Consider the following 18,027-nt stretch of genomic DNA (forward strand, 5'->3'; position numbering starts at 1 on the left):
CCGTCTCAAAAAAAAAAAAAAAAAAAGAAAAAATTTGAAAAATTTAACTTTAACAAAAATAAAAATGGCACTTCAAAAGATACCATTAAGAGGATTAAAAGTCGAGCTATAAACTCAAAGAATATTTGCAAATAATATTTCTCATAAGGGACTTGTATCCAGAATATATAAAGAACACTTAAAACTCAATAATAAAGACAATCAAATTTAAAGATGGGTGCAAAAGATTTACACAGACATTTCGGTAGAAAATACATGAATGGTGAATAAGCTCACGAAAAGATACTTAATATCATTACTCATTAGAGAAATTCAAATCAAAACTACAATGAGGTCAGGCATGGTGACACCTGTAATCCGAGCACTTTGGGAGGCGGAGGAGGGTGGATTGCTTGAGCTCAGGAGAAAGACCTGGGCACCTGGGTAACATGGTGAGACACTACCTCTACAAAAAAATACAAAAATTAGCCAATCATGGTGGCACATGCCTGCAGTCTCAGCTACTTGGGAGGCTGAAGCAGGAGGGCTGTTTGAGCCCAGGAATTGGAGGTTGCAGTGAGGCGAGATTGTGCCAATGCACTCCTGCCTAGGTGACAGAGCGAGACCGACTCAAACAAACAAACAAAAAACAAAAAACCCTACAATGAGATACCTCATACCCACTAGGATGGCTATGTAACAGTGCCCCCTTATCTTCAAGGAATCTGTTCTGAGGGATGCCTGAAATGCAGATAGTACTGAACCCTATATATACTATGTTTTTTTCTATACATACATACCTATGATAAAGGTTCATTTCTAAATTAGGCATAGAGATTAGCAATGATAATCAACAATAAAATAGAACAATTATAATAATATTCTGTAATAAGTTATGTGAATGTGGTCTCTCCTCCCTGCTAAATATCTTATTGTACTATACCTCAGGTAACTAAAACCACAGAAAGCAAGACTGCTGATAAGAGGGGACTACTATAATAAAAAAGACTGACAATAACAAGTATTAGTGAGGATGTAGAAAAACAGAACACTCATACATTGTTGGTGGGACTGAAAATGGTATAATCACTCTGGAAAATAGTTTGGGCAGTTTCTTAAAAAGTTAAACATAAATTTACAATATGACCTAGCAATATCTAGGTATCTGCCCAAGAGAAATTTAAAAAGATATGTCCACACTAAGATTTGTGTGGAAATATTCAGATTCTTAATAATCACCAAAAAGTGGAAGCAATCTAAATGTCCATCAACTGGTGAATAGTGACATATCCATACAATGGAATATTACTCAGCAATAAAAAGGCATGAAGAACACAGGGCAAGCTACAATATGGATAAAACTCAAAAACAAGTGAAAGAAGCCAGATGCAAAAGACCACATAATGTATGATTCTATTTATATGAAATATCCCAAAAAAGGCAAATCTACAGAGATAGTAAGTAGATTAGTGGTTGCCTGGGTCTAGGAATAGAAATGGGGATTGACTGCAAACAGGCAGGAGGGATCTTTTTATACTGATGAAAATGTTCTGACTGGGTGTGGTGGCTCACATCTGTAATCCCAGCACTTTGGGAGGCCAAGGCGGGTGGATCACTTGAGGTCAGGAGTTCAAGACCAGCATGACCAACATGGTGAAACCCCGTCTCTACCAAAAATACAAAATTAGCCAGGCGCAGTGGCACATTACTGTAATCCCAACTACTTGGGAGACTGAGGCAGGAGAATCGTTTGAACCTGGGAGGCGGAGGTTGCAGTAAACTGAGATCGCACCATTGCGCTCCAGTCTGGGCAACAAGAGTGAAACTCCATCTCAGAAAAAAAAAAAAAATGTTCTACATTTGGATTGTGGTGATGGTTGCACAACTCTGTAAATTTACTAAAAATGATTGAACTGTACATTTCAAATGAATAAATTTTATATGTAAATTATACCTCAATATAGTTCCTTTGTGTTAAAAAAAAAAAAAAAAGAAAAAAGTGCCCCAATGGCCAACTTGAAGTGGCTCCCACTAAGCCAAAGCTGGGAAATGAGCATTGATCAAGATAATGACTATAGGCTGGGCGTGGTGGCTCACACCTGTAATCCCAGCACTTTGAAGGCCGAGGCGGGCAGATCACTTGAAGTCAGGAGTTTGAGACAAGCCTGACCAACACGGTGAACCCCATCTCTACTAAAAATACAAAAATTAGCCCAGCGTGGTGGTGGACACCTGTAATCCCAGTTACTCGGGAGGCTAAGGCAGGAGAATCGCTTGAACCTGGGAGGCAGAGGTGACAGTAAGCCAAGATCACGCCACTGCTCTCCAGCCCGCGTGACAAAGCAAGACTCCATCTCACAAAAAAAAAAACTATAAACAATGAAAACACATCATACTTTTAAATCCACAACTAATAATGATACAAAAATCGCCACAGAATCAAATAATCAGAATTGAAGGGTGCTAGTGAACTAACTATTATGAAAACTGGTAAATATATAAAAACTGGTTATAAAGTAATGCTTAATTATGACTACATAAACACTATTCATGTCTGGGCCATACAGTTGCTGAGATTCCGTTTCTTTCCTCACAACGTTTTCTTTAATGTTTTGCCTTTTGTTTGCTCAGGGTTTTCATTTGTTTTTTTTGAGACAGGGTCTTGCTCTTTCTGAGAATGGAGCCCACTCTCCTCTTTTCTTGGGTAACTCCCTCATCTTTGTGAGGGACATTCTCAGTTTCCTGAGAAAGGGTACATGGAAGGAGGTGAACTTTGAGATCTTGTGTGTCTGAAAAGTGCCTTTCCACCCTCATACTTGATTGGTTCAGTACAGAACTCCAGGCTGGAAGTTAATTTCCCTCAGAATTTTCAGAGTATTGTTCTAGCTCATAATATTGGTGTTGAGAGATCAATGCTACTCTAACCCTTGATGCTTTGTATAAAATTTGTTTTATTTCCCTGGATGCTTTAGCCTACCCTCTTTATCCCAAGAGTTATATAACGGTATTTAATGATGTAAGTTGCTGTGGGTCTACTGATTCTCAGTGCTAAACACTCAACGGGCTCCTTCATTGTTCACTTGCTCCCCAGTTTTTTTTTTTTCTGTTCTCTTTTTCTGGAATTCCTATAATTTGGCTATATTTCCTGGACTGGTCCATGTAATTTGCTTATCTAAGCTCTTCTGTCTTATAGCTTGTACTACAGGCATGTGCAACCATACCTGGCTAAATTTATTTTCTGTAGAGACGGGCTCTCATTATGTTGCGCAGGTTGGTCGTGAACTCCTGGGCTCAAGTGATCCTCCCACCTCAGCCTCCCAAAATACTAGGATTACAGGCTTGAGCCACTGTGCCTGGCTGAGATTTCCTTAACTTCATATTCTACCTATTGTATCTTACATTTCTGTTCTCTAACAGGTATTTTTACTTGACAGATGAAATGTCTGGTCTCTTTGAGAATATGAATACTTGCATTTAAAAGTCCATCCAAATAGCTCTCTTCCTAGATGTTTGCTTTGGCCTTTTTCTTTTAGCTTTGAAGCTTGTTTCGATGTCTATTGTTGACTGTTGGTTCTTGAAATGCTATTTTATATACTTATTTCTAAAATAAGTTCAAAAAGCTAGAGTCATCTTCCCCCATACCTTTATGGATCTTCCTGGTAATTTCTTTTATCACAGCACTTTCTACATTAGAATTATATTTTGTATCTTGGTCACTAATTAAATTACAAACTCCTCTGGGACAGGGAATGAACTCTTATCAACTCCTAATACAATACTCCTAATACAATAACAGATTAATACAATATGGGCACACAACAGGAACTCAGTAACTGCTAGCTGAACTCAACTACCAAAGGCCAGTGGACTCATTTCTCACAGGTGGAATCATTAGACTATTCAAGAGTTGAAAATAATTTCAGTTTTCAACCTATATAGAAAGTATCCTGAGAATATATGGGAGAAGAGTACATCAGTCATAAAATTTAGATGTTTTACAGTTTATAAAGGTGCTTTATAACATCTCATTTAATATTACAGGTAGCTAAGTAGCTACTATTACCCCATTTCACTCCTGCTACTTAAAAAAAAAAAAAAAAGAAGTCCAAAGTTAATATATTTAAAATATTGAACCACATACCTGAAAACTAACCATATCCCAAAATCCATCCAGATCTGTACAGGTAGTCTCCTTTACACCTCGTTTATATTCACAATCACCAACCAGTCCTTCAAACTGTTTGAACCTTTCCTTCATAAGGAGTCTTGTTTGACCAACTGCTGTGCGAATAAGATCTTTAGCTGAAGGAAATAAGAGGTTTTTTAAAATTAAAAGACAAAACAGAACATTCATTGCAAGTCAGCCCACTGTAAGACTTCACTCCAAACATCCTGTTTATTGTAGACATCAGGTTAAAAAAGAAAAATTCTTGCTATTTTGAATAATAATGAAACTATAAAGTTAGGCAATCCTCTATTTTTATGTTTCAGATAAACGTAACCATAGTAAAAGAAAGCAAACACAAAAAATATAAATGTTGCCTCACCATCATCTGGAATGTCCAATTCAAGCTTCCTGTCCCACTCATGGCAATGTGAAGTTAATTTCTCAGTTTCTGATTGGAGGATATTTCTAAAATTATGACATACATTTCAGTTCTACAAGTGGTTTTTACACTACTATCTAAGTATTAGCATAACATCATGATACATAATATTAGGAAGTTATAATAGGGAGCCATGATATTTTCCCATAGTTGATACTGAATATTTATAAACTGTGATATATTAAAATCCATAAATACAAGTTGATACCTTGTGTATGTACATCCTTTTACACCTAAAACTTATGTGGATGGAAAATACCAAGAACCTACTTTTTAAGCTAACATTTCTAGTTTGTTCTGTTCTTTTTCAGAGGCTGATCAAAGTGAGACATTTCTAAATGTGCATTAGATTATCTGCATTGTCTATGAAACTAAAGCCAACTCAACTGTCAAGAGTAAATTAAAGCTAAAACTGTTAATTCCAGGATTACAGTGATAGGGCCTCACAGATCCTAATTATTAGGCTTTGCTTGCTTAAAGGCAGTGGTTCTCAATTGGGTCAATTTTGCCCCACTCTAGGGAACATTTGGTGGTGTTTGGAAATATTTTTTTATTGTCATGACTGGAGAAGTGCTACTGGCCAGGGATGCTACAAAACAGCCTATGATGTATAGGATATATACCCACAACAAGTATACAATCTAAAATGTCAATAGGGCCAAGGTTGAGAAACCCAGGCCTAAAAGAAGTTTAATTTGTGTCTATGTAAAAAGTATCCAAGCATGTAGAGAGAAACTGGAACCCTTGTAAGCTGTTGGTGGGAATGTTAAATGGCAAAGCCACTACAGAAAACAGTATGGCAGCTCCTCAAAAAATTAAAAATAGACTTACCATATGACCCAGCAATTCTACTTCTGGATATACACCAAAAGAATTTAGAGCAGGGTCTCAAAGGGATATTTGTACACCCATGTTCATAGCTGTTCACAACAGTTAAAATATAGAAGCAACCCAAGTGTCCATCGATAGACAAATGGATAAGCAAAATGTGTTATATACATACAATGAAATATTATTCGGCCTTAAAAAGGAAAGTCTGACACATGCTACAATGAATGCACCTCAAGGATATTATGCTAAATGAAGTAAGCCAGTAACAAAAAGATAAATACTACATAATTCTACTTAAATAAGATACTTAGCTGAGTCAAAATCATAGAGACAGAAAGTAGAATGGTATTTACCAGGGGCTGGGAGGGAATGGCTGAAGAATGGGGAGTTACTGTTTAGTAGGTACAGAGTTTCAGGCACCTACCACCACTCCCAGCTAATTTTTGTATTTTTAGTAGAGATGGGGTTTCACCATGTTGGCCAGACTGGTCTTGAACTCCTGACCTCAGGTGATCTGCCCATCTCAGCCTCCCAAAGTGCTGAATTATAGGTGGGAGCCACCGTACCTGGCAGGTTTTGTTTCTTAAAAAAAAAAAAAAAAAAAAAAAAAAAAAAATTATGGCCAGGCTCAGTGGCTCATGCCTGTAATTCCAGCCAGCACTTTGTGAGGCAGAGGCAGAGGCAGGCAGATCACTTGAGCCTAGGAGTTCCAGATCAGCCTGGGAAACATGGTGAAAACCAATCTCTACTTAAAAAAATTTAGCCAGGCATGGTGGTACCCTTCTGTTATTAAAAAAAAAATTTAAGTTTAAAAGATAAATGAAAATCACCTAACATCAGTTTCTCTCCACTATATCAAGGTTATAAATATTTTAGTTTGGGTTTTAAATGTCTAGATATTAATACAAAATTCTTACGCTAGAAACAGACATAGTCCCAGCTCCTCAGGAAGCTGAGGTGGGAGGTTGGGAGGTCAAGGTTGCAGTGAGCCAAGATCGAGACACTGCACTCCAGATTTGGTGAAAGTGAGACCCTGTCTCAAAAAAAAACAAAAACAAAAAATTTGAGTTGTTTATATTCAATGACACAACATGACGATTAATGAGGAAGCAGAGGGTCGGGCATGGTGGCTCTTGCCTGTAATCCCAGCACTTTGGGAGGCTGAGGCAGGTGGATCACGAGGTCAGGAATTCGAGACCAGCCTGACCAACATGGTGAAACCCTGTCTCTACTAAAAATACAAACATCAGCCAGGTGTGGTGACACGCGCCTGTAATCCCGGCTACTCAGGAGGCTGAGGCAGGAGAACTGCTTGAACCCAGGAGGCAGAGGTTGCACACAGCCAAGATCAAGCCATTGCACTCCAGCCTGGGCGACAGAGTGAGACTCCGTCTCAAAAAAAAAAAAAAAAAAAAAGACATAGCAAAAATGATTTAGCCCTCACATTGTCTAGTTAGGTAGACTGCTAAATATTTCAATAACTCAGTGGAACGACAATGGATTAGCTACCTCTAAAATCCCTTATAATTCTAAGACCTAGTGCTCTGAAAAAGAAATTAAGCCAGACATAGTGGCTCATGCCTGTAATCCTAACAGTATGGGAGGCCGAGGCAAAAGGATCACTTGAGCCTGCGAGTTTGAGACCAGCTTGGGCAGTATCGTAAGACCCTGTCCTACAAAAACAAAAAACAAAAAAAAAACACAAAAAACCACCAAAATTAGCCACCCACTGGTAGGAGGATGACTTGAGCTCAGGACAGAGAAGCTGCAGTGAGCTGAGATCACGTCACTGTACTCCAGCCTGGGCAACAGAGTGTGACCATTTCAAAACAAAAAAAGAAATGAAGTCACTCAAAAAAAAATTCATAATAGAACAAATGAATAGTAAAACTACAGCAAGATACTTCTCATCTATTTTGATTTGCAAACAGAATAGTGTATATATTGTATGATATTGCACTCCAGCCTGGCAACAGAGTGAGACTCCATCTCAACAATTTTTTTTTTTGAGATGGAGTCTCACTCTGTTGCCAGGCTGGAGTGCAATGTGCTATCTCGCCTCACTGCAACCTCCACCTCCCAGGTTCACGCCATTCTCCTGCCTCAGCCTCCCCAGTAGCTGCAACTACAGGTGTGTGCCATTATAGTTTTAGTAGAGACGGGGTTTCACCATGTTGGTCAGGATGGTCTCGATCTCTTGACCTTTGATCCTCCCGCCTCGGCCTCCCAAAGTGCTGGGATTACAGGTGTGAGCCACCGCGCCCAGCCTATTGTACTTTTTAAAAAAGAAAAAAATGTGTATGCCTATATTTGTCTACATAAGCATTAACTATCCATGGAAGTATTCACAACAAATGAGTAACACTTGCCTTCATGAAATGTTCAGACTATGCGGTTGGGTCACAGTGCTGAGGAGACTTCTCACTTGTACCTTTTCCTACCCTTTGAATTAGGAACCACATGAACGTACAAAAGAAATAACTAAAATTTAAACGTGAAAATCACCTAATATCAGTTTCCCTGTACTATATTAAGGTTAAAAATTTTTAGTTTTGGTTTTAAATGTCTAGATATTAATACAACATTCTTACACTAGAAACACACAGACATACCTGAAATATAGCACATCATGGTGGGGCTGAGTTATTTGACCTTCATTTCTTTCAAGTGGTGGGACTTCTTTGATCGGAAGGCCATTTGAATTTTTAGTAGTAGCTTCATTTTTGTTTAAAACATGTTCTATAAATTAAAGAAAATCTTACATGTAAATTTCAAAGCAACAATTCCTAAAATGACAGCCCCTAAAAAGACATTTTAAATATCCTTCAATTCTTTTCAATGTTTAAAATTTTATTTCTGCCTCAATCACTTAATTCACATTTCCTCTAAAGTAGCTCTCAATATTTTTTTATTTAAATTTACATGTATTTCCCCTCTTCTGTCTGTATTCTTCATTCCAATGATCTCTTCAGGTATCTTTACCCATGCTTTCCTGTCTTTTCTGACCCTGAGTTCATATCCCCAAATGATATGGTGAAAAAGAGCTCCAAACAAATCTGACAAGTAATAATCCAGAAAAGTAAAAATTTAATTACTATACCTGAAAGCAAAATATTTTTTGTATTATTGATAAATAACATTATTCTAAAAAATGAATAAATTAATTAAATACTATACCTTCATGCCAAACTGTTAGAGGACCCAAAGGACATTGCAATTTATTTGAATCTTGCTGTATTGTCTTGGTAGAGTAAGTTTTACATTTTTGTGCCAAAATTTCTTTTGTTGCTTCTTGAGACTCATCACTAAAAACAATAGCAAAAATGTACTTCATGAAACATGAACTCCATATATCTAATATAAAGGGTTTCAAAATTGTGTCAGATCTAGGCTAAAATAGAAATGTTTCTATTTTTAAAAATGTGTATTCCGGAGGGGAGAAAATGTAAACACCTATAGTGTGAATGTCCATCTTTAGTAATTAATTGTAATGAGATTCAAAGATTTTGAAGATTTCTTAACGGAACATAAACACTTAATAGTCTTAGATGATGCTAAGCAGTTTTTAGTATATTTGCTGCCAGCCAGTCTTTGCAAAATGATCTTGCCTTTTCTTTTAAAGGTTCCAACTGATTTTTCCATTGTTTTGCAAATTAATCATTTTTGTCTTCAGAGGCAGTTTTTCTAAATACTAAGCCAGAAGAAAATGAGGAAAAAGTCGTATCTGAGTTAAATTAGTATGGCAATTTTCTTCTTTTGAAAAATGTATTTGTGTTATAATTAAGTCACTTATTAAAAACAAAAAACCCCAAACCGTATAGTGAAAATAACAATGCATAAGAAATATAAAAACTGTCAATTACATTATTGTACCTTCTGAAGAATTTTTTTTAAAGAAAAAATTTCATGATTCCTAATTAACATAGTTCACTAATAACTTTTTAAGAGCATAGACCAAATATAAGAAAGGCATTTATGGCTGGGCACGGTGGCTCACGCCTGTAATCCCAGCACTTTGGGAGGCCAAGGTGGGCGGATCACGAGGTCCGGTGATCGAGATCATCCTGGCTAACACGGTGAGACCCGTCTCTACTGAAAATAAAAAAAATTAGCCAGGCCTAGTGGCAGGCGCCTGTAGTCCCAGCTACTCGGGAGGCTGAGGCAGGAGAACAGCATAAACCCGGGAGGCGGAGCTTGCAGTGAGCAGAGATCGCGCCACTCCAGCCTGGGTGACAGAGCGAGATTCCGTCTCAAAAAGAAAAAAAAACAAAGGCATTTATTACCCATCTTATCAAGGGACTTATCATTAAGATCATATTCTTACACTTCTGTTTTTAAAGGAGTCCAGGTGTAACTGGGTGTCAAAAAAGCATTAGCACTTCCGGGAGTCATAGGTGTTACTTGATAGGTCTTCAGACCATCCAGTGGCTGAAACATAAAATCTTTAGGTGCAAAGGAATTCTTCCCTTTTATTTTTGCAATATTCATCTCAGGTAAGTTTTCCACTTTTGATAAGGCTCCATCTGGATCCATTCCACTTGTTGCACTAGTTTGTGAATTCAAAGTGTTTTCTTCACTATCAACTTTACAAGAAATACCCTAGGATGTGAGTTAACAAAGTAGAGTAAGATTTCTCTCTTCTGAGGATATATTCAACCAATTTTTATAGGTCTGAAAATATGACAACAGAAATATATGTCCTATGTACATAATTTGAGAGATAAAAACAGATACAATTAAATGTATACATGGAATCAGAAGACCAGTTACGCTAAACCCATTGCTATTACCTGGGAATATAATCAATTATAATCAATTTTTTTTTTTTTTTTTTTTTTTGAGAGGGAGTCTCCCTCTGTCGCCCAGGCTAGAGTGCAATGGTGCGATCTCTGCTCACTGCAAGCTCCGCCTCCTGGGTTCACACCATTCTCCTGCCTCAGCTTCCCAGAGTAGGTAGGACTATAGGCGCCTGCCACCATGCCTGGCTAATTTTTTGTGTTTTTAGTAGAGACGGGGTTTCACTGTGTTAGCCAGGATGGTCTCGATCTCCTGACCTCATGATCCGCCCACCTCAGCCTCCCAAAGTGCTGGGATTACAGGCGTGAGTCACCGCGCCCAGCCCAAATCAATTCTTATTAAAAGACTAACTAATACGTTTTAGGTATTACAAGAAATTGCAAGATAATGGAAAATTAATATGGAAAAACTTATTTAACAAATATGTACCTTTTTACTTAAATTATGTTGATAATCATGGCCGGCACGGAGGCTCACGCCTGTAACCCCAGCACTATGAGAGGCCAAGGCGGGTGGATCACGAGGTTAGGAGATCGAGACCATCCTGGCTAATACAGTGAAACCCCGTCTCTACTAAAAATACAAAAAATTAGTGGCAGGAGCCTGTATTCCCAGCTACTTGGGAGGCTGAGGAAGTAGAATGTTGTGAACCCAAGAGGTGGAGTTTGCAGTGAGCCAAGATCGTGCCACTGCACTCCAGCCTGGGTGACAGAGCAAGATTCTGTCTCCAAAAAAAAAAAAAATTATGTTGATATTTACAATGGTTTAAAATCAGAAATCTAACATTATGGAATGACTATTAAGGACCAAATCCTTAACTTAAATAACCTCAGATTATAAATAGTCTTATCACAACAGCAATACTTTCAAAGTGACACAGAAGATTAACCATATAAAATACAAAGCATATTTACTATTTCAAGTCAATGTGTTACTTGGTATTTAAATAATTTCTAGAGGTTTCTAGGTTTCTGATTTTTAATAAGATATGAACTCAAACCCAGGTATTTCAACCTGGACAAGAGTTTAAGTGGTAACACTGTTGAAGCCAGCATGGCAGTCAAAGCAAAAACTAGTGATAATCCTTAAGGGTTAATCTCAAGGGAGGACCTATAAGGTCCAGCTGCTTTATCTGTGAAGATTCACTGTATATTTCCTTTCTCGATCTGTGTTTGATTTTTAATAAGAATCTAGCCAGGTTACTTAATCTTTGATACCTTTTTTAAATTAAGAAATTATTCTGGCCAGGTGCAGTGGCTCACGCCTGTAATCCCAGAACTTTGGGAGGCCGAGGCAGGTGGATCACCTGAGGTCAGGAGTTCAAGACCAGCCTGGCCAACATGGTGAAACCTCATATCTACTAAAAATACAAAAATCAGATGGGTGTGGTGGCGCGTGCCTGTAATCCCAACTACTCGAGAGGCTGAGGCAGGAGAATCACCTGAACCTGGGAAGTGGAAGGTGCAGTGAGCCAAGATCGCGCCATTGCACTTGAGCCTGGACGACAGAGTGAGACTCTGTTTCAAAAAAAACAAAAACCAGAAATAAATTATACCATAGATTGTAAGCCAAGGGGTTGGGTCCTCAAATGGGGCATCTTTTTTGAAGACCTTATTAGAAACCATGCTAGATGCAGGCAGAAATTTTAGTTTATTTAATTCTTACAACTACTCTATGCAGGTATTCCATGTTAGGAATAAGAAAACCACCTCATAAACTACATAACTTGCCCAGGGTTATGCAGCTAATTGGAAGCAGAGAGAGTATTCAAACCCAGGCCTAAATGAATCCAAAGTCAATGCATTTCACCCCACTTCACCCTATGTCTTGGCTAATTCCCACATACAAGTTTCTCTCAGCTGTGTTTTTATTATTTTTCTCCATCTTCTAACCAAATTATGCTTTCTCTACCTATAAAGCTCTGAAAATAAGATACCTGAAAAACAACAAGAGTAAATCCTCTTGATGCTTTCTTATGGTTCAGAAGTTTTAACACACATGTAGGTTAACCTCTTGAAGCAGTTCTTTATGTTTAATTTCAACTTTATGAAAGCAGCAATGAAATTTTCAAAGCATCTAGAAGTAAAAATATGTTTATTCTCTACCTTGTCAGGTTTTGTTCCTACATTTTTGGCAGGTCTTCCTTTATTACTTGGCACCTTTCTTTCTGGTTCGTTTTCTAAAACAATAAAATATTTATTTTACTAGTTAGAAATGCTACATTAAAATACTAGGTAACTTGGGAAAGGAAAAGAAGCAACAGTGGGAATATATGTCTTGAAGGATTTTTATGATTAAAAGCCATATTATAAAAGGGGTTATGGAATTTCCTGCCAAATACAAACCATCTGTTTTCAAAACCAGAGTGTTTTATCTTTTTCCTCTGAATACCAAATACAGATTGAGTATCCCTTATCCAAAATGCTTGGGACCAGTGATATTTTAGATTCCAGATTTTGGAATATTTACATTATACTTACAGGTTCAGCATACCTGACACAAAAATCTGAAATGCTCCAGTGAGCATTTCCTTTGAGCACATGACCTTTGAATGTCATGTTGGTGCTCAGGATTTTGGATGTTTTGATTAGGGTTGCTCAGCCTGTACATATTTATTACAGACAATTAGAAAAATACAGAAAACTACAAACAACAACGACAAATCACCCAGGATTCCATTACTCAACTGTCACTTTGGGGTATGGTTTTCCAGTCCTATGTCCACATATTCACATACTGCTTTTTAGAATTGCGATCCTACTGTTCAGAGTTTGACATGCTCTTCTTTGCCCACATAATATATCATGAACCACGTCATTAAGTGTTCTTTAATAATATCGTTCTTAATGGCTACATTGTATTGCACCAAATAAATGAACTGTGATTTATTCGGACCATTACTTTTTCACTTTGAAACACTGCTTATATCAATTAAGTTCTTCAATATTTGGGCACCCACTGTGTGCTAACCAGATGTCAGGGCACAGAATCTATTTTCAGGTATTAGAATTTCCCATTTCCTTCTCTCCTACTCAAAGAAGTACTTGTTGATTTTTGAAATGGAACACAAAAACCTCAAGGACCAAACATTCTAGTTCAGTCACTGATCAAGGAATAGTTCTTACCATTAGCGGCTCTTGTGACTGGCTTTCTTGCTGTGGTAGATGAGACTGTTCTGGGAACCTGCTTTGCCGCTTGAGTAGCTGATCGAGTCATTCTCAATGACATGGGCATTACAGGCTGCACGACTGTGGGGGAAAAAAAATAACCAAATCGAATGTCCCTTGTAGTTATTACATTATGGCTGTGAAGCCAGGCATGGTAGTGCATGCCTGTAGTCCCAGCTACTCAGGAGGCAGGAGGATCACTTCAGCCCAGCAGTTCGAAACCAGCCTGGGTAACATAGTGAAACCCCATCTCTACAAAAAATATAAAAATTAGCTGGGCATGGTGGCAAACCTGTAGTTCCAGCTACTCAGGAAGCTGAGATGGGAGGATCACTTGAGCCCAGGAGGTAGAGGCTCCAGTGAGCTATTATTGCGCCACTGCACTCCAACCTTGGCGACAAAGCAAGACTCTGTCGCAAACAAACAAATTCCAGTTGACCTTCTGGACACTTAAAAAAATTATGGCCATGGTAGCCTCAGAGGATTTATAGTAATTGCTAATATTCCTACCTTTTTTCTCTTTGTCTGACACTTTCTTTTCAGAAGTTTGTCTTTGACCAGGTCGAATTGCTCGAACATCATTCTCATTATCAATCTATTTAAGAGATTAGGTGCTACGTGATTCAACTGCATAATGAATCAAACCATCATATTTTTAATCTGTAAATTGATTCCTCATCTGAAATCTGATCACTGTAAATAACCCAACAACAAAAAACTACTCCAAATAAAATGAGAAAGAAAAGCTTTCCATTAAGCTTCCAAAAAAGGTTACATCCTTTTTCAGAATCACAGAACTTAGAAAATGCGAATAACCCAAGCTTTTAAAAACAGCTAACTATAACTTGCCTTCTGAAGGTCCTTAAACACTCCTAGACATGCTTTCACTTCAAGACCTTCTAATTTTGCCTAGGAAATGCTTCTCCTGGATAAAAAGCTCTTTCCCATGGTCTCTCCTCCACTTCCATAATGACTTCACTCAAAAGGCTTTCATCTCAGGGAGGCCTTCCTTAACTGCCCAATCAAAATTCTACCCCACATCTACTTCTAGTACACCCCATCTCCCCATTTTTTAAAAAAATCTCTTCCATAACACTTATCATCTTCTGACATATTATGTATTTATTTTTTCTTAAAGCCTTACATGTAAGTTCCACAAAGGGAATTTAGTTTATTATATCCAAAAGCCTACAACACCAGGAACATCATAGCAATGCAAAATATATATGCATATGTGGAACTTAGCTTCCTCACCTGATGAAGAAGTATACTATTTCCCTTCTTGCCCACTTCTCTTTGTTTTAGTAACCCTCCTAATATCTCTATTACAGTATTTTGAAGACCCATAAGTTTATAACACCTACCCTGTGTGCTTTCCTCCCCATCTGCATTTCATGCAGTAACTTGGAATGCATAATAGGAGCCCAGTAAACAAGAGTGTGACACAAAGTTTGCCATGGATCTCATAAGGAATGTTGGAGCAAATATTTTAAGTGAAATTGCTCTACGTCACCATACCAAGAACAGTGACTTTGGTACCTGTTAACTCTAGTAAATTAATCATTATGTTTGAATCTGACACTAGATTGAAAATGAATTTACTTACTAAAAAAGTACACTTCATCATTTTAGTAACAATTATCTGCTATCAACTATACCTTAGTCTGCTCCATTTGGTCTTTGGCCTTTGACCTTGTAATCCGTACAGAAGATGGAATAGCCTTAGAATAGTCAAAAGAAGATAAAGTTAAAAAAAAAAAAATGAACTGGTAAAGGTTTACTTCCATAACTTATTACAAAATAAAGTTCCCATTTTAAAGTTAAATTTTATCCTTAATCTCTTATAGCAAAAAGATACTTAAATTCCTTTTTCTGGTTCTAGCTTGATTTAAATTAAGTTAGTAACTTCAAAATTTACTCATATTTCTCCGTGAGAAAGAAATTTCAAACCATATTTTCCAGGTATTGGAATCGTCATTAATATGAGCTTCTATCCTCTCTTTTAGTTCTCCTGCCTCTCTGACCAGTCCTCAGCCTGGTACTGGACTTCTGCCTACCTAAAGGTGCTCTCTAGAGCCCACTTTTTCATAATTTTATATATCCTTATTGGAATGGTCTCATTTAGTCCTACAGCTTAAACACCCATCCATAGTCCCAATATTATATCCTAAATCAACATCTTAACACCGATTTCCATTCTGCTTTCCAAATTTTTGCTAATATCTAGGTGGCCCACACAAGTTTAAGATTTTTTAAAAGGTTATTAACATGCACCCACTTAAGCCTGTTCCTTTTCTTATCTCTTTTAGCAGCAGAGCTTCTCTCTGCTTTTTCAATTTCCTTTACCCCTCACCATCTACTTGGCCACCAGTCCTGTCAAATGCCTTTATTTAGATGTCTTACACCTATTTTTTCCTTTTAAAACCCACTGCCCCTTTCCATCTATTCTATTACAATAGTCTCACAATTGGTCTCCCTATCTATAAATGTTTCCCTTTCTAGACCAAAATGTTTAGGGCTATTTTCCTGAATTATTGACAATGGCACTACCCTCATTTAAAAACTTCTCCTGATTCTGCATAACCTACAGGATAAACACCAAATCCTTTGCATAACATTGTTCAGCCTGGTTCTACCCATTTTCCTAGTTTTATCCTATCTCAGCTTACCTACAGCTATCTTAACGGACCTGATTTTCATTCTTGTGAGCTACTATTATGTCATTCCCACCTTCTACCAACCAGTTAATAAAGAGACTAAGGGAAAGGGGTTAGTCACTTAATGTCTTGAAGAAAATTCCAAATAAAAAACTATTCCTTTATATTAAGACACTAAATTTACCTTTTTTGGCTCAGCTTTCACAGCATTCTGGTTTGATAAAAGAAAACAAGGCATATCAGGTCTATAACGACCCACTTTAAATATTCCTCGTTTAGCTTTCTCTCTCTGCTCTTTCAATTTTTGAAGCTGCTTTTCTTCTTTGTATTTTTGGAGCATCTGTTTTCGTTGATCACCTAGAATAGTTTTCATTGCCCCTAGGCAGAAAAAAACCCAAACCACACAGTATATAAAACATTTCAGATGAAAAGTTACGCAAACGTTTAAACAATTATTTTTGTGTCATTTCAACTGCTGCTAAAAAAATGCTTTCAGGCCGGGCGCAGTGGCTCACACCTGTAATCCCAGCACTTTGGGAGGCCAAGGAGGGCGGATCACCTGAGGTCAGGAGATTGAGACCAGCCTGGTCAACGTGGTGAAACCCCATCTCTACTAAAAATGCAGAAATTAACTGGGCGTGGTGGCGGGCACCTGAAATCCCAGCTACTCGGGAGGTTGAGGTAGGAGAATTGCTCGAACACAGGAGATGGAGGTTGCAGTGAGCCGAGATCGTGCCATTGCACTCTAACCTAGGCAACAGAGCAAGACTCCGTCTCAAAAAAAAAAAAAAAAAAAAAATTGCTTTCAATAAGCCAGGCACAGTGACACACCTGTAGTCCCATCTACTGGGGAGGCTGAGGCGGAAGGATCATTTGAGGCCAAGAGTTCAAGTTCAACTTGAATAACACAGCAAGACCTCTCCGCACAAATGGAAATGCTTTTAATATTTCTTGTTAATTCTTTAGCACTCTAACCACAAGTTTTTTCAGCTCCTAGTCTTTTAAAATTTGTATTCATTTTCCCTTCATGTGTTCAAATATTAACTGCTTGCTATACTTCACTTTTAAATTAACTAACATGTATGATAGCCAGCATCCAAGCTGCCCTCTACTGATCCTCACTTCCTGGTAGTCTTGCCCTGTGTCATCCCCTCTCACACTGAATAGGGCTGACTTGTGTGACCAAGACAGTATCACAGGAATAATGGAATATGACTTCTAAAACCAGGTAGTGTTTGCCTTGCTCTCTCCTGAAGAGTTGCTTGCTCTGGGAGAAGCCAGGTGCCATGTGGGGCCTTAAGAAGACTCAAGTAGTCCTATGGAGGTGTCCACATGACAAAGAACTACGGCCTCCTGCCAAAAGCCAGCATCAACTTGCTGTTCATGTGAGTCAGTCATCTTGGAGGCAGATCCTCCAGTCTCAGTTAAGGCTTCAGATATATCTCTGGATGACATCTTGGCTGTTACCTTCAGAATCACCCAGCTCAGCCATACCCAAGTTCCTGACCCACAGAAATTGTATGAAATAATCAATGTTTATTGTTTTAAGCTGCTAAGTTTTGGGATAACTAATACAATTATAGGTGCTATTTATTATAACAGATGTACTCCATTCCTTCTCACCTATTCAAGGACATTCTTCCAGCAACTTATCCTCTTACTCATCTATTTTTTCCTCTATCGAATTGTTGCCATTTTGAAGTTACAAACATGCAGTAATTTCTCCCAACCTACATCCTCATCTAGCACTTATTTCTCTAGTGCCATTTAAGAGAGTTACCTGTATCTCTACTGTCAACACTTTTATTTATTTGAGACAGAGTCTCGCACTATCGCCTGGGCTGGAATGCAGCGGCATGATCTCGGCTCACTGCATCCTCGGCCTCCCAGGTTCAAGCGATTCTCCTGCCTCAGCCTCCCGAGTAGCTGGGATTACAGGTGCCCACCACCATGCCCAGCTAATTTTTTGTATTTTTAGTAGAGACAGGG

General features: G+C 38.1%; 1 protein-coding gene across 3 annotated transcripts in view; it reads right to left on the reverse strand.

Moving 5' to 3' along the window:
• The window catches only part of DLGAP5 (DLG associated protein 5), a 41,531-nt gene that overhangs the window by 16,943 nt on the left and 6,561 nt on the right, over window positions 1–18,027 (reverse strand). For all 3 annotated transcript variants that reach the window (XM_010372034.1, XM_010372035.2, XM_010372036.2), the window contains 10 exons: window positions 16,223–16,416; window positions 15,040–15,102; window positions 13,892–13,976; window positions 13,340–13,462; window positions 12,320–12,393; window positions 9,742–10,016; window positions 8,595–8,722; window positions 8,030–8,156; window positions 4,527–4,612; window positions 4,121–4,281 (listed from right to left, as the gene is read on the reverse strand). In XM_010372034.1, coding sequence (XP_010370336.1) covers window positions 4,121–4,281; window positions 4,527–4,612; window positions 8,030–8,156; window positions 8,595–8,722; window positions 9,742–10,016; window positions 12,320–12,393; window positions 13,340–13,462; window positions 13,892–13,976; window positions 15,040–15,102; window positions 16,223–16,416 — 1,316 coding nt within the window. The remainder of the gene's footprint in view (window positions 1–4,120; window positions 4,282–4,526; window positions 4,613–8,029; window positions 8,157–8,594; window positions 8,723–9,741; window positions 10,017–12,319; window positions 12,394–13,339; window positions 13,463–13,891; window positions 13,977–15,039; window positions 15,103–16,222; window positions 16,417–18,027) is intronic.

This window comes from Rhinopithecus roxellana, chromosome 5, assembly GCF_007565055.1.
Source record: "Rhinopithecus roxellana isolate Shanxi Qingling chromosome 5, ASM756505v1, whole genome shotgun sequence".
In the NCBI taxonomy this organism is placed as follows: domain Eukaryota; kingdom Metazoa; phylum Chordata; class Mammalia; order Primates; family Cercopithecidae; genus Rhinopithecus; species Rhinopithecus roxellana.